Genomic DNA, 13,845 nt, shown 5'->3' with positions numbered 1-13,845 from the left:
CTGCACCCCTCAGGCAGCGCTGTGGGGCAGTGGTGTGGTGCTGGAAGCTCCTGACCGCTTTATGCCCAGCCCACTGCCCCAGAGGAAGCCACATGCCCAGGCACCAGGTAAAAATAAATATTTATTGGAAAATAGTGAATTATTCTGAGAAGGCAGTAGAAAAAAAAAAAATAATTCTCCGTACCTCGAACTGACCTGCGCTTCACAAGCCCTGGGGGCCGCATCCTGGGTGGCAGCAGGTTGGGTACTGCCTGGCAGGTCGCTTGCATGTGCTGTGGGCGAAGCGGAGAGCAGGCAGGGTGGGGATCCCTGCACATGGGCACCAGCACGGGGCCAGCCTGGGAGGTGGAGCTGGCAGCAGGCCGGCTGCCCGCTGCCTCGCATACCTGTGCTGCTCTATGCCTAGTCCTTTGATGCGGCACAAGGCCTCAGTACGAATCCACACTGTGAAGAAGGAAAGAAGGGGATGTGCTGGCACCAAACCAGCCTAGCAGCTCGTGTGCCAGCTCCTGCGGTGCCCCGGTGTCACCCAGCTCCCCGCATGGTGTGGCCCAGCCACAGTACCTGGAGAAGGAGACCAGCGCCAAGATGCCCAGCAGCAGCTCTACGGCGTAGAAGAGCAGGAGGGTGGCGTTGAGGATGGCTTCCAGGCGCAGGGCGTAGGTCTGCAGCAGCAGGTAATAGGTTGCCATCACAGCTGCCGGGATGGTCAGGGCCAGGCTGATGGAGAGCGGCACCTTCCGCTGGCACAGGTTGCCTTTGGACCCTGCAGGGTGTGCGGTTAGAAGTGGAGTGGCCCCCCTCAGGACTCTGCAGTGGGGCGACACGGTAAACTGCACCCCCAGCTGTGCCCCAGCAAGCTCCTGCGGGGGGGGCTCTGCAGCCCCGTGTCACCCTGGGGGACACGCCGTTGTCCCCAGGACTTACCGAAGAAGATGCGAGTGGCCTCAGTGCCGAGGTAGAGGAAGAGCAGCACAACGTCCAGCACCAGGTTGGTGAAGGGGTACGGCAGCAGCAGCACTGCGGGCACAGCCACCGCTGCCCTCAGGGCCTGCACCCACAGCACGCCCCGGGCCTCAGGGCGGGGGGAGCTGCTGCCCTGGGGGGCCGGAGAGCGTGGGGTGGGGGGGCTCACCCTTGTACACGAAGACGAAGGCCTCCAGCAGGAAGTAAGTCGCGCTGTACCACCCGTTGAGGAAAAGCAGGACCTGCAGCGGTGCCGAGGAGCGCTGGCGGCCTGCGGGCGCAAGGCGGCCATGGGCTGGGAGGGCCCGGCCCGGCCCCCGCCCCGCTGCACCCCCCTCCCGGCCCCGCTGCGCCTTGGCTGGCTCGGCGGCACCCCCGAGCCCGCCCCGTGGCCCCCTCCCCCGCGCCCCGCTGCCCCCCGGGCCCGGACCGCGGCCTCCCGGGCCGGCCTGCCGCCGCCCCGCACTCACTCCTGGGCGCCATCTTCCATCTCCATGGGAACCGCCGCCGCCGCCCTCACTTCCGGGAGCGCTCGGCGGGAAGGCGTCTAACCGCTCCCTCCGCCCTCTCTATGGCTTTGGAGGACCGGGCCGCGTTGCCCGGGTTCGAGCCTCGCACCCGGCTGCCCGCCGGCTCTGCCTACGCCCCCTCCGAGCCTCCCCTGGGCCCAGCGGTCCACGCTGCGGGGTGGGAACAGCCCTGTTCTGGGGCTGCAAGCCCAGCGCTGAGCTGCGGTAAGGTTGTCGGGATGGCAGGCACCGGCACGGGGAGGAAGGGAAGCAGCCGGGGCACACGGACACCAGGCAGCTACTGGAAAACATCTCCGATTTATTTCTTTACCGTTTACAAAAACGCTCGAGTCCCAATGGGGGCTGTGGCGCCAGGACAGACCTTCCTGCTGCACAGCTGGGATGCGCCGCCAGCCTCCTGCCGACCCCCAGCACCCACAGGAGCTGTGGCAGTGCTGGCAGAATGGCTGGATCCCGGGAGGAAGGTGGCAGAGCTGGAGCCAGAGCTGGAGCCAGAGCCGTCTCCAGGGGGGCCGAGAGGTGCAGGGAGACGGCGGGGGCTGCCAGGGAGCCGAGGGAGAGCCGGTGGGTCGTCCAGAGCCCGAGGGGAGCCATCAGCTGTGGAACTGTGCAAACTCCTTGCGCAGCCAGAGTGAGTCCTGGTAGAAGAGGGGATCGCCCAGGTGCACCGCTGTCCTCTTGTAGAAGTAACAGTAGAGCACGGCCGCTGCGGGAGGGAGGGGGATGAGGGTCACCTTCACCCCCACAGGCCCCCTGAAAGGGGCAGGAACCCTCACGGGACCCTGCAACCACCAGCCCTTACCCAGCCGCTGGAAAACAAAAAGGGTCTGCAGGCCTTCGGTCCACACGAAGCGGCTGGAGTCCCGCCACCGCAGGTTCTGAGGCAGACAGATGGACAGGAACCAGGGATAACCCCTGCATTAGTTAGGGAGCAGCCCCCCGCACCTCTGGCTCCCTCAGCCTGGTGTGCTGCTGGCCCTGAAGCTGTGCACAGTCCAGGGGCAACACTGCCGGCCTGGGGGGGCAGCCCCCCACCCCAAAGGTTAAGCAGCTCAGGGGATTTAGCCAGCAAGTCAGGACCTATTCTAGCTTCAGACTTCAGATCCCTGCAAATCCCTGTCAATCCCCTGCCCGGACAGCGTGGGCAGCACTGGCATGTGATGCCACCTTGGGCACCCTGACACAGCGCAGCCCCCTGCCCAGCTCTAAGCGATTCCCTTGCCCTAAGGCAGCAGGGTGGGGACAGATCCTCACTCAGAGGCTGGAGCAGGGGGACGAGAGCCCAATGGAGAGGGGTGCCCAGGGGCGGGCAGGGTATAGGGGCTGCTCCTGCAGCGGCTGGGGCAGAGGACAGGAGGGAGTTCAGCTGGGGGAAGAGAAAGGGAAGATGCTGCCTCGACAGAGCCCTTGGTGCTGCCTGATGCCAGCAGGGAAGAAGCTGTCCCCCGTCTCTGAGTGTTGGGGATTAATCCCAGGTAAACCAGGAGCTGCTGTCACAGACTTCAGCAAGGATTACCCCACTGTGGGCTTCTGTGCCAGCACAGAGCTGCAGCTGCTGGGCTTTCCACAAGGAAAGAGGATTTTCCAGCAAGTCATGGCTCTTGGGGAAGGGGCCGGGATAGGGCAGCTCCCTTCCAGGCCAACTCATCAAGGGGGTCACATAGGGAATCACAGGGGGACACCAAACTGTCCCTGCGGTGGCAGATCGTGGCCTTCCTCTTGTGGGAGAGGGACTGCTGCCTGTGCTGCCTGCCCTCAGAAGAAGCCAGCAGCCCCAAGCCTGCCCCAGCCTACCATAACCCAGATGTGGAAGGAGATGCTAAGCGCCAGGTAGGCTGCAGACAGCAGAATGGTCCCCTTGAACTTGTGGAAGAGGAGGTTGACCAGCCCGGCCTGGAAGATGAAGGTGTTGAAGAACATGAGGAAGATGATGATGACGTTGAAGAGAATAGCAATGTCCTGGATGCTGCAGCAAGAGAGACATGGTGAGACCCCAGCCCTCCTGCCCCACCACGCTACCCCCTGTGCCCGCCTGGCACTCACATGAAAAGAACAAGCTGGACAGCGGGGGCCGTGCGGAGCAGCTCTGAGAAGGAGTTGACAAAGAGGTCATAGAAAAGCAGGAGGAACTGCAGGAACAGCACCAGGCTGTAGTTGCTGGTCTGGAGCATCTTCCTTGCCTGGGCGTTGGAGCCCTCAGCCCTGGCATCCCCAGTGGCCGAGCCAGCTCATGGTCTGGAGTTGAGGGGCTCAGTGTCGCCTCTCCCTGTGGCCAGGACCTGGAGGAGGAGCAGAGGTTTCATTTGGCAGGGTAAGATGCACCACCCTGCACCTCACAAACCTCTCTGCCAGGAAACCTAAAGCAGGGTCAAACCAACAGCAGCTTCTGCCAGTTTCTAGCACGCCATGCAGAGCTGTGCTCTGCCCCAGGTCTGTAGGCTTTCACAGACAAGCTGTCTCCCCTCTCTTCTCACCGCACAGTGGGCTCAGGTTTGGTCTCACTCTCCCACCCTCCAGCCTCACAACCAGCCCAACCTCAGGGAACAGATGTGAAGAAACACCGGGACGAGGGAGACGTGAGAGTCCCAGGGAGCAGTGTCCGGGCAGGTTATTCATACCTCTCCTGCTGGACAAACCCTAAAGCTGCCGACGGCTCTGTGGGCAGTGCTGAGCAGGCCATGCTATGGGGGCAGGTTTGGGCACGCTGTGTCCCAGCATCACCCTCCCTGGCCCCACCCCAGGACCGCGCACCCCACTTGGGGCAGCTGCTCAGGCAGGAGATGAGGACACAGTGAGGGAGCGAGGCTAGCTGGGGACAAGCGAGGAGGCAGAGCCCTCCTGCCTGCTTCTGCCTGGGGACAGCAGCACAGCAGTGCCGGAGAAAGGAGGTAAGGTGGTGCTTGGAGGGACGAGGAGTCCAGGACAACGGGGGGTGCCCCATGTCCTGGCAAGAGAGTGCTGCGCTGAGGCCTTCCTTCCCTGGAAAGGAGCCACAGGGTGGGACGTGGCAGGGAAAGGGGGCAGCTCCCCGCATCCCCAGGTCCCATGCCACCCGCCGTCCTTCACACAGCCGCCACGCAGGTGTCCTCTCCCTGCGCGGCCCCCGTGTCCCCTCTGGTCTTCCCACACATCCCCAGGCCTCCCCTTCCCCCCCGGCCCCAGTCCCTAGGGAGGCCGAAGCGCCCCGAGCAGCCGCCCCGGTGGGCCGCCGTGCCCCCCGGCGCGCTTCGCCGGTGCACAGGCAATCCGGGGTTGCCGGTGGTCCCCGCCGTGTACCCCCCACCCCCCCCCCGCCTCCGCAGCCCGGGAGCGGCCGAGCGCTGACCTGCGGCCGCCATCTTCCGTCTCCACGGCAACAGCGCAGCCACCGAGGCGAGAACGGAAGCGCGCGGCTGGAGGAGCTATACAAGCGCCGCTCTGGCCGCTGCACTCGTTGGTTGCGGGGCCGGGAGGATTGGGCGGGAGCCACCACCGAGGCGAGCGGCCAGAGCGGCGCCGTCCAACATGGAGGCGCCCGGCGAGGCCGAGGGGGCGGCAAGGCCCGACGGGCGGCGGGCGGGGCTGAGGTACGGCCCCGGGACCAGGCCAGGCCCCGCGTCCTCGGGGCTGGGGGAGCCGTGGGGCCCGGTGTTCTGGGCAGCCTTGGGGCCGGGCCCCACGTCACCAAGCCCGGGGCAGCCGTAGGGCCCTAGCCGTGGGGCCAGGCCCCGCGTCCCCAGGCTTTGGGGGAGCTGTGGGGCCAGGCCCCACACCTCCAGGCTTTGGGGGAGCCGTGAGGGCCCAGGCCCGGGGGAGCTGTGGGCTCAGCACCGTGCCGAGCATTGCAAGAGTGGGTGGCAGAGCTCGTGATTGCCACGCTGCTCCAGGGCCGCGTCCCACCCACCTCCTGCCTCATAGTCCCATGGGGCAGCAGATCTCGGGGGACAGGGCTGTCCCCCGCCCCAGGAGGAGACGTAAATATCTATTTCTGGAGGCAAATGCAAATCGCCAGGCAAATGGACGAAGCTCCTGCCAGTCACATGCTTGAGCCCTGTGGGCTGAGGGCAGCACTGGGGGCAGGGCCCTGCTGGTCCTGCTGCTCAGCCCAGGCAGGGTTGTGGGGCTGTTGCCCACAGGTGTGTGTGTGTGTGTGTGTCCCGCTCAGACCCCCATAGAGCAGGGTGAGAGCTGGTGCAGAGCAGGCAGGAGGCAGCAGGGTGCTGGGGCTCCCAAGATCCAGGTCAGGGCGGTACAGGAGTGTCTCCTTGCACTAGTGCAAGCTAGGGTGAGGCACCGGGTGCTGAGGGGGGGTTGAGAGGGAGTGCTCATGCTGGTGGGGAGGTGGAAGGGGACGTGGGGTACAGGTTGGAGGGTGCTGCGGATGGAGAGAGTGTAAATACATGTGAGGGGGAAGGAGGGAGGGGATCACATCAGTGGGTTCCTGGGGATGATGCAGGGAGCATTGTGGGTGCTAGGGGTGGGGGTGCAGGGTTATAGGAGACACCTGGACTCCCTGTAAGGCACTTGTTGCTGTCCCCTGGGCACCGTGGTGGGGTGCTGCCAGGGACCTGGCTCTGCAGGGGCCAGCTTTGCCTTGCACATCCCCAGCTGGTCATCTCCAGCCCTGGCATCCTGCCCTGGCCATGCAGCAGCTGGGTCAGAGCTGTCCCTCCTCGGGGTGCTTGGTTCCCTTTTCAGCCTGGCTCCTCCCTGGGGGTGTCTGCACAAAGTTGAGAGCCAGCGAAGGCAGAAAACCTCGGTGGAGGCTGAGCAGACATCTCGCTTTTCCCCAGGTGCCACCACCAAGTCACGGAGATGCTGGATCTACCCTTCCTGCCCTTCTGCGTCCTCCTGGGTGGCCTGGGCTTTGTGTGTGTGGCCTTCGTGAGCGCCTGGTGCCAGCACTGGCGCGGTGGCTTCGCCTTGGATGGCAGCGCCCAGATGTTCAACTGGCACCCAGTGCTGATGGTGACAGGCATGGTGGTGCTGTACAGTGCAGGTAAGTGGGGCATGTGGCGCAACGTGGTGCCAGCACGGCTCTTCTCTGACCCTCTCACCCAACAGCGGCCCTGGTGTACCGCCTGCCCGCTACCTGGAGGGGCCCCAAGCTCCCCTGGAAGGTGCTGCACAGCTCCCTGGCCCTGGCAGCCTTCACTCTGGCCGTGCTGGGGCTGGTGGCTGTTTTTCGCTTCCACAACAGCCATGGCACACCCAACATGTACTCGCTGCACAGCTGGCTGGGGCTGGCCACCATCCTGCTCTTCTCCTGCCAGGTGGGTGCTGCCCTGCTCCCCAGCACCCTGCCCCCACCCCCGGCACCGTGCCCTTCACCCTCACCTCCCCTTCCCACAGTGGCTGGCTGGCTTCAGCACCTTCCTGCTGCCCTGGGCTCCTGCCTGGCTCCGTGCCTTCTACAAACCTGTGCACATCTTCTTTGGCTCCACCATCCTCATGCTGTCGGTGGCCTCATGTGTGTCGGGCATCAACGAGAAGCTCTTCTTCAGCCTGTGAGCATCGCAGTGTGTGGGGGGGGAGCCCTTGCTGGGAGGGTGGCTCCAGGAGGAGTGTGGTTTGGGCTGTTCATTGTTTTTCGGTGCTAGAAGTGTCATCGAGTGAAACCGAGCATGGGGTGGCAAAGGGAAGTGAGTGAGCAATTCCTGCCTCAGGTGTGTGGTTAACCTGCACAGCTCCCCGCTGCAGGGTGGGTGCAGGGTTGCATGATCTTAGGGGGAAGGCTGGGCACATGCAGGAAAGCTCTCGGCCATTCTTCTCCCAAGGAAGAACGGGACGACTGACTACAAGCACCTGCCTGCTGAGGCTGTCTTTGCCAACATGCTGGGGCTCCTGATCATCCTCTTTGGGGTGCTGGTGCTGGGGGCTCTGGCCAGGCCAAGCTGGAAGCGTCCCGACGCCGACTCTCCAGACTCTTGCCAGGTACCAGCTGTGCTGTGGGGGAATGCCAGGCTGCAGGGTGGCTTTGGGAGTCTAGCCGGGGGACCTGCCTCCCACCATACAGAATCACAGCAGGCTGGTCACCCAGCCCACCCCCCTGCTGAAGCAGCTCCCCTAGAGCAGGCTGCACAGAGCCGCGTCCAGGCGGGTTCCAACGTCTCCAGAGAAGGAGACCCCTCGGCCTCTCTGGGCAGCCTGGCCCAGGGCTCTGCCACCCCCGAGGCAGAGAAGTTCCTCCTCACATGCAGATGGAAGTTGCTGTGTTGCCGTTAGTGCCCGTTGCCCCTTGGCCTGTCACTGGGCACCGCTGAAAAGAGCCTGGCCCCGTCCTGCTGGCACTCGCCCTTACGATATTTGTAGCTGTTGATCAGAGCCCCTCGGTCTTCTCTCCCTGGGCTAACCCCCCGGCCCTGGGTGGGAAGGGACAGGCAGCGGGACGCAGACACCGGGCTCACCTGTGCTCTCCCCACAGCCGCTGCTCACCGCCGAGCGCTGATGCTGCTGCAGCAGCCGAGGTCTCTCCCTGCCCTCTCAGGGCCACCAGCCCCGAACACTCCGACCCCATCACATCCCTGCCTGCTTTGCCGGCCCTGCTCTCGGCCTGTCACCGTGCCCTCGTCCCTCTGCCTGTGCCTGATGCTTATCTGCCCGTGGGAGGAACAGGCTCAGCTCCCTTACGGCAGAGGGATTGCTGTGGTGTGGACATCTCTTTGCCTCCGCTGTGGCCTGGCATTGGCCTCCTGCCTGCCGTAGGATGAGGGCAGCTGCAGCGTGACGCTCCTGCCTGCCTCCTCGTGCCAGCTCCTGCTGGGTCCAGCTGGCCTCTCACGCCTGAACCTCGGTCCGTGCCACACCAACTGCCCTCCCCGTGCCACGCAGTGCCATCCTCAACACGATGGCTGGAGCTGCCAGAGCCTCATCAGGTCAGAAGCCATTGGAGGAGTGTCTGTGTACACGGCCGTGCTGCCACCCCCCACCCTGGGACCATCTCCTGTGCAGGGAGCCCGGCTTGGGGTGGCAGGGGTGGAGGAGACCCTCGCACCGTGCCTTGCCCTTCACTGGGCTGCCTGTGCCTCTCCCTCCACCCCATGGGTGTGGGTGGCAGGACCAGCCGCGCAGCCCCCTGGGGCCCTCGTGGACACGTAATAAACCACTGGCTTCTGCAGTGCTCCTGCACGTGCGTCTGTGGGGACGAGGGGGAGCCCCAGGAGCCAGGGTGGGAGAGACGGGTGCTGGGGGAGAAGGTGCTGGCCAAGCCAAGCTGCACTGCTTGGAGGCTGTCCCCCCTCTGAGGGCCTGGCTTGTCCTTGCTGGCTCCTACAGACTCTCCCCTCTGCTGCTGGGAGGCAGAGCTCGTCTAGCAGTATAGGGTCACGCCAGCTGGTCCCCCTGCTCACCCCCGGCCCCTGCCCCAGCCTGGGGCCACCCTGTTCCGCTGAGCAGGCTGTGCCCCTGCCCCTGGTGGTGCCTTTCCTAGAGCCTCCTCCAGGCCCCGTGCCTGGGGCCATGTGAGCCCTGCGGTTTCCCCTCTTGACACCCGATGGGGAAGGCTCACGGCCAGCCCGGAAGCTTCCTTCCTCCCCAGCAGTCATGCTCACACTGGAACACAGGGCCAGCTGGATCTCTGCTCCTCTCCCTTTTCACGTGGGGACATGTCCTGGCAGAACTGGGTTCATCCCCACCAGCCCCAATCCCCACCATCCCATCCCTCTCATAGCAATGGATGCTCTAGGCCAGCTTAGAGGGACCACAAAGGTTTATTGGGGGTACACATGGCGTGCTGCCAAGTCCCCCATCACTGCTGGAGCCACACTGGGGGTGGCCAAGGGCCAGCTGCCCCTTAGCTCCGCAGCCCCTCCAGCACGGCCCGCAGCACAGCTGCCACCGCCACCGCACCTGGGTCGGGCTGCAGCAGCTGGGCCGAGCTGATGTAGCTGGCTCTGCCCGCCCCGGCCTCCATGTGCCTGGTGGCCTCTGCCGCGGCCTCCGCGCTCTGCCAGGGAAAAACGGGCTGTGCTCAGGATGCGGCCGGGGCAGCCAGCACCCCGCAGGCCAGCCCAGCGTGGTGACTCCCACCCTGCTCTTGTGCCAATGCGGCTTTGGGCTGCCCGTCCGGGGCTGCCCCTGCCCCGTACCTGCACGGCAGTGGCCAGCACCGGCAGCAGGTCAACACCAGGGCTGCGCAGGGCGTGCAAAGCCTGTGCCGCAGCGCAGAGCGGGTCCAGCTGGGAGAGACGGGGAAGGGGGCTGAGCCCAGAGCTGCTGACAGCCCCCATGGCTCTACCCCACTTCCCCTGGGACACCAGCACTCACCATCGTCCTGTCTCCTGGTGCGGCTCCACCGTACCTGTGCAGGATGCAGAGGGGTTGGCAGGATTCTGCAGAGGGATCAGGGGTCCCAGGGGTCCCATGGCACTCACCGTTGCATGGCTTCAATACCGGCATCCACAGCATCAGCCCAGGCTGGGAGATCACTGCGGTTGAGCAGGGGCTGGGCGGCTGCCGTCAGGAACAGCCCGTAGAGCTGCCAGGACACCAGCCCCGTTACCGCTCGCAGCAGGGACACAACCAGGGTCCCACGGTGTCACAAGCCAAACCCACAGCCCTTCCCCTTAGCCTGCGCTCACCACGCCAGAGGAGCCACCCATCTTCTCCAGCAGCAGGTCAGCCAGGGCAGAGAGGAGCTGGGCTGGGGCTGCCGGTGGCGGCCGCGCACGCACCCACTCCTGGATGGCTGTAGGGAACGAGGCAGGAACGGGCTAGAACGCTTCCCTCAGCTCCACGTGGGTGACCCACTAGGCCTGGGGGGCCTCTGTCTCACCCTGGGGGCAGCTGGGGCCTCCCAATTGCTCCAGGGGAACCTGGGGATCCCTGCCCCTCTTGCGGACAAGCAGGGACACCCCCTGCGATGCCATGGGGCAGCTGCCACTGGATGCAGAGACATTTTGGGGATGCAGGTGTGGAGACCCTATCCCATAGGAGGGGGCAACTCGGAGGCTCCCCAGCTCAGGGGTCCCCGCTCCCCGAGAAGGAATGTCCTGGGGAAGACTCTACTCCTGGGAGGTGACAGCTGGGGTGAGTCCCCGGCCGACAGCACCCCAGCACCCCTCAGGGTGCCAGCACCCACCTTGGGCAGCTCGAGCATGCGTGTGGCCACAGTCCCCATCACCTGCTTCACGGTCCAGCTCGTTGAGCTTGTCCTGCATGTCCAGCAGGGTGCTGCACACCAGCTCCAGCACCAGCTGTGCCTGAGCTGCGCCAGGCCCTGCGGGGAGGAGACGTCACCCCTGCCCGTCCCTGGGGGAGACGGGGAAACCGAGGCACGGGGCGGTGCCAGCTCCTGAGGGACTCTAGCTCTCCAGGGCTGCTGGTACCTGTGCTGGTCTCATGCTGTGCGGTCCCTGGTCCCTCAATCGGCACTGGCACCTCCTGTCTCTGGCTCATTGCAGGTGCCGCGGCCAGGTTGGGCCAAGCCATGGCAGTGGTCTCGGCATCTAGAGTAGGAGGTGAGAGCTGAGCGCTGGCTCAGCAGGACTCCGCCGGATCCTCACCAGCGTGTCCAGCAGCACCACCTGTGCCAGCAGCCAGCACTGGGGCACCTCGGGACACCCCACCAACCTTGTGTCCTGGCTGCCTCGTCACCCAGTGAGTGCTTGGGGACCCCCGTCCCATGCTGCATCCCTGCCAGCAGGCACTCACCAATCAGCCCCACCAGCTCCTCATCCACCAGCATGAGCGTGAGGGAGACCCCAGCCATCTCCAGCGCCGTCATGAAGGAGCCCACCAGGGCCCGGGCAATGTGGATACCTCGGCTCTCTACGGGCACAGGGGTGGGGGGTCCGTGAACCTGGGGGGTGTCACAGGAAGGGTCCCCAGAAGCAAAAGTGTCACAGCCAGGGCATGGTGCCCCAAAGACACACGCACACACTCACCCAGGCAGCGCACAGCCGCGCCGGCCACGATGCCCAGCTCCAGGCAGGACAGCCCGCCCAGGTTGTTCACCACCAGCACCACGGAGGCTCCTGCAGGGCAGGGGTTAGAATGAGACCCCTGCCCGGGTGGTCTGGGGGCTATGCAGAGGGCCAGGGGGGCTCACCAGGTCTCAGAGGCAAGTGGGAGGCATTGGAGGGGTCCGTCATGTGCACCAGCATCGTCTCCACTGCCTCATCTGCCGGCAGCACCTGTGGGACACAGGGCGAGCCATGAGGGCAAAGCTGGGGAGGGGGGCGGGGGGGCGGGGAGCAGGAGGCAGCAGGACATGGCAGGGTCTCGCTCACCTTCATCCTGCGCACACCCGCTTCACCATGGATCCCTGTAGAGATGGGGCGGCATCACCCTGTGCTGCAGGCACCTCCTGCACTGGGTGATGCCTGCCCCATGGCTAACAGGGGGTACTCGTCCCCTGCTGGGGGGTGGGGGGGGGATTGGGGGACAGCTCCTCACCCAGGCCCAGCTCCATCTCATCCTCAGCCAGCCGGAAGGTGGGCTTGGACCCCGGGATGCTGCAAGGGGACAGGCTGAGACCCAGGGTACCTGCGTGGGGAGGGAAACGGGGTTAAGCCTGAGGGGACTGGGGACCGATGGGGGGGCTCTGCTTTGCCCCGGGGCTGCAAACTGCCAGGAGGGGTGGGGGATACGGGGCTGGGGGACAAGGCACAGTATCCCCCCAGGAATCACTGGCCCCCATGGGGGTCCCCACAGGGCAGCAGGGGGTCCCACAGGCATACCCATGGCTTTAGCAGCCGCTGACACCCTCTCAACGATCTCATTCAAGCTTGCCCCCGCCTCGGCCAGGGCCCCCGCCACCTGTGAAGGGCAGCAGCGGGTGAGGGACCCCCAAGCCCCATCCCCCAAAATCCTACACCCCCACAGGGACGCAGCGGGGCCCTGGGTGCCAGCGGCACCCTGCAGACCTTGTGTATGAGGACGGTGCCGCACAGCCCGCGGCGCCCAGCTTTCTTCAGGGTGGCAAAGGCGCTGTCATCCCCCACCACCACCATTTGCACGTTGGCCCCCTCTGCCCGCGCCTGCTCCAGTGCCAGCCCGAAGTTGAGCCGGTCCCCGGTGTAGTTCTTCACGATCAGGAGGGTCCCAGCTACGGCGGGACACAGTGTGGTGGGCATAAAGCTGTGGCAGGGGGGTAAAGCCCCAACCCATGCCCTGCTCTGTCACCCTACCTGCGCCAGCCTGTGTCACCACCCGGATGGCTGCCAGGATGCTGCCCACGGCCGGGGAGGTGAAGACAGCTCCGGCCACCACGCCGGTCAGCATGCCCTTCCCGATGTACCCTGCGGAGCGGGATGGGGTGCTCGGAGCTGTGCCGGGGGCAGCTGGCTCATGGCAGCGGGGGGCTCACCTGCATGGGCGGGCTCGTGGCCAGAGCCCCCCCCGGAGAGCAGGGCCACCCGGCCCTGGATGGCCACCAGATCCGCACGTAGGACCACCCGGTGTCCCTGCAGGAGCCGCAGGCCAGGGTTGCAGGCCACCAGCCCTGCCAGCGCGTCATCGGCACAGCTCGCCACCGAGTTCACCAGCTTCTTGGGCACCTGGTGGCACAGAAGGGGGGCACAGGGGGGGGCACAGGGGGGGCACCCCATGGCGGGGGGAGCAGGGGGCTCCTCGCCGCCCTGTCTTACCTCCATGCAGGTGATGTGGTGGGACAGCGGAGGATCCCACGGCTTCAGCTCCGAGCCCGAGCACTGGCGGGAGGCAGTGGGGGCTGAGGGGGGGCAAAGTCCACCACCGGTGGGGACAGACCCCCTCCCACCCGGGGGAACCACAGGGACGGTCTGGCCTGGCACAGGGGCAGCAGGAGGGGGACGGGGCTGGTGGGCTCAGTGTTATCCCCAAATGGCGACCCCCTCCTGGGGTGTGGGGGGTGGGGGGTAGGGTGGGACAAGCCTCCCAGCAGGGACCTCCTCAAGGGGGTGGGGGGTCACACCTCTAGCAGTTATCCCCTCCCAGGCTGGGGGACAGGGTGGGAGCATCCCCCTGAGCAGGGACTCCCTCCTGGGGCAGGGGGGAAGGGGGAGGGGGACTGTCCCTGAAGCAGAGGGGGGCAAAGGCGGGCGCACCCCCCCAGCAGGGACACCCTTTTGAGGCGGGCGGGGGGGGGGGGGGCGGGGGGTAGGGGGGGCGCACCCCCCCAGCAGGGACCCCATCTCAGTATGGGACCCCCTCTCCACAGCAGGGACCCTTTCTCGGGGCGTGGGGGGGCCACAAGGGGGCGCACCCCCCTGTAAAGATACCCCCCGCAAGCAGGGACCCGCCGAAACATCCCCTTCCCCACCTGCCCTCTCGTCTGCTCCCCCGGGTCCTCCCAGCGGCCTAGAGCGGCCCCGCGCGGCCTCTTCCGCTGACGTCATGGCGGCGGGCGGAAGGGGCGGTGGCGGCGGCGGCGGAGAGGCCGCGCCAGGCC

General features: G+C 66.1%; 4 protein-coding genes across 11 annotated transcripts; 1 reads left to right on the top strand and 3 right to left on the bottom strand.

Moving 5' to 3' along the window:
* Nucleotides 1-103: 103 nt before the first annotated feature.
* On the bottom strand, nucleotides 104-1,641 carry TMEM216 (transmembrane protein 216). The gene is made up of 6 exons (XM_055813421.1): nucleotides 1,437-1,641; nucleotides 1,136-1,237; nucleotides 928-1,020; nucleotides 565-766; nucleotides 387-444; nucleotides 104-272 (listed from the first exon to the last, which is right to left on the bottom strand). The coding sequence occupies exons 1-5, from the start codon at nucleotides 1,447-1,449 to the stop codon at nucleotides 429-431; spliced, it is 426 nt and encodes a 141-aa protein (XP_055669396.1). The 5' UTR covers nucleotides 1,450-1,641; the 3' UTR covers nucleotides 104-272; nucleotides 387-428.
* Nucleotides 1,642-1,774: 133 nt separating this feature from the next.
* TMEM138 (transmembrane protein 138) lies at nucleotides 1,775-4,955 on the bottom strand. Its single transcript, XM_055813419.1, has 5 exons — nucleotides 4,822-4,955; nucleotides 3,540-3,775; nucleotides 3,291-3,462; nucleotides 2,299-2,374; nucleotides 1,775-2,202 (listed from the first exon to the last, which is right to left on the bottom strand). The coding sequence occupies exons 2-5, from the start codon at nucleotides 3,665-3,667 to the stop codon at nucleotides 2,090-2,092; spliced, it is 489 nt and encodes a 162-aa protein (XP_055669394.1). The 5' UTR covers nucleotides 3,668-3,775; nucleotides 4,822-4,955; the 3' UTR covers nucleotides 1,775-2,089.
* Nucleotides 4,282-8,595, top strand: LOC101916898 (lysosomal membrane ascorbate-dependent ferrireductase CYB561A3). Of its 5 annotated transcripts, none has more exons than XM_055813404.1 (6): nucleotides 4,282-4,384; nucleotides 6,269-6,474; nucleotides 6,540-6,748; nucleotides 6,828-6,982; nucleotides 7,253-7,409; nucleotides 7,900-8,595. In XM_055813404.1, exons 2-6 carry the CDS (start codon nucleotides 6,291-6,293, stop codon nucleotides 7,921-7,923), a joined length of 729 nt encoding a protein of 242 aa, XP_055669379.1. In that variant the 5' UTR covers nucleotides 4,282-4,384; nucleotides 6,269-6,290; the 3' UTR covers nucleotides 7,924-8,595. The 5 variants fall into 5 exon arrangements, with proteins under 5 accessions (XP_055669379.1, XP_013159473.2, XP_027651075.1 ...); XM_013304019.3 differs by lacking the exon at nucleotides 4,282-4,384 and adding an exon at nucleotides 4,951-5,062; XM_027795274.2 differs by lacking the exon at nucleotides 4,282-4,384 and adding an exon at nucleotides 5,500-5,611.
* Nucleotides 8,596-9,165: 570 nt separating this feature from the next.
* On the bottom strand, nucleotides 9,166-13,836 carry TKFC (triokinase and FMN cyclase). Of its 4 annotated transcripts, none has more exons than XM_055813368.1 (18): nucleotides 13,717-13,836; nucleotides 13,064-13,126; nucleotides 12,784-12,973; nucleotides 12,605-12,715; nucleotides 12,341-12,522; nucleotides 12,155-12,233; nucleotides 11,871-11,960; nucleotides 11,705-11,739; nucleotides 11,524-11,608; nucleotides 11,360-11,449; nucleotides 11,127-11,243; nucleotides 10,802-10,921; nucleotides 10,555-10,692; nucleotides 10,055-10,161; nucleotides 9,848-9,951; nucleotides 9,741-9,774; nucleotides 9,563-9,652; nucleotides 9,166-9,420 (listed from the first exon to the last, which is right to left on the bottom strand). In XM_055813368.1, the coding sequence occupies exons 2-18, from the start codon at nucleotides 13,067-13,069 to the stop codon at nucleotides 9,268-9,270; spliced, it is 1,731 nt and encodes a 576-aa protein (XP_055669343.1). In that variant the 5' UTR covers nucleotides 13,070-13,126; nucleotides 13,717-13,836; the 3' UTR covers nucleotides 9,166-9,267. The 4 variants fall into 4 exon arrangements, 3 of the variants coding, with proteins under 3 accessions (XP_055669343.1, XP_055669342.1, XP_055669344.1); XM_055813367.1 differs by having other exon boundaries at nucleotides 13,064-13,146; nucleotides 13,717-13,762; XR_008748696.1 differs by lacking the exon at nucleotides 9,166-9,420 and adding an exon at nucleotides 10,249-10,355 and having other exon boundaries at nucleotides 9,572-9,652; nucleotides 13,064-13,146; nucleotides 13,717-13,763.
* Between the last annotated feature and the right edge of the window lie 9 nt (nucleotides 13,837-13,845).

Source organism: Falco peregrinus, chromosome 9, assembly GCF_023634155.1.
Source record: "Falco peregrinus isolate bFalPer1 chromosome 9, bFalPer1.pri, whole genome shotgun sequence".
Lineage (NCBI taxonomy): Eukaryota > Metazoa > Chordata > Aves > Falconiformes > Falconidae > Falco > Falco peregrinus.
The sequence above is the reverse complement of the archived record's forward strand: the minus strand, read 5'-3'. Positions and strand labels throughout refer to the sequence as shown.

Excerpts from the sequence above, each read along its gene's own strand:
- TKFC (XM_055813368.1), bottom strand. Across the intron at positions 12,523-12,604 it reads GGTGACACAGGCTGGCGCAG|CTGGGACCCTCCTGATCGTG; the intron begins GTAGGGTGACAG and ends GTCCCGCCGTAG. Across the intron at positions 9,653-9,740 it reads CACCAGGAGACAGGACGATG|CTGGACCCGCTCTGCGCTGC; the intron begins GTGAGTGCTGGT and ends CGTCTCTCCCAG.
- LOC101916898 (XM_013304019.3), top strand. The coding sequence starts at position 5,001 with ATGGAGGCGCCCGGCGAGGCCGAGGGGGCGGCAAGGCCCGACGGGCGG. Across the intron at positions 6,475-6,539 it reads GGTGGTGCTGTACAGTGCAG|CGGCCCTGGTGTACCGCCTG; the intron begins GTAAGTGGGGCA and ends CTCACCCAACAG. Across the intron at positions 6,983-7,252 it reads GAGAAGCTCTTCTTCAGCCT|GAAGAACGGGACGACTGACT; the intron begins GTGAGCATCGCA and ends TCTTCTCCCAAG.
- TMEM216 (XM_055813421.1), bottom strand. Across the intron at positions 1,021-1,135 it reads CTTCGTCTTCGTGTACAAGG|TGCTGCTGCTGCCGTACCCC; the intron begins GTGAGCCCCCCC and ends CTGTGCCCGCAG. Across the intron at positions 767-927 it reads GGCCACTCGCATCTTCTTCG|GGTCCAAAGGCAACCTGTGC; the intron begins GTAAGTCCTGGG and ends CACACCCTGCAG.
- TMEM138 (XM_055813419.1), bottom strand. The coding sequence starts at position 3,667 with ATGCTCCAGACCAGCAACTACAGCCTGGTGCTGTTCCTGCAGTTCCTC. Across the intron at positions 2,375-3,290 it reads CCTTCCACATCTGGGTTATG|AACCTGCGGTGGCGGGACTC; the intron begins GTAGGCTGGGGC and ends TGTCTGCCTCAG. Across the intron at positions 2,203-2,298 it reads TTTTGTTTTCCAGCGGCTGG|CGGCCGTGCTCTACTGTTAC; the intron begins GTAAGGGCTGGT and ends TCCCTCCCGCAG.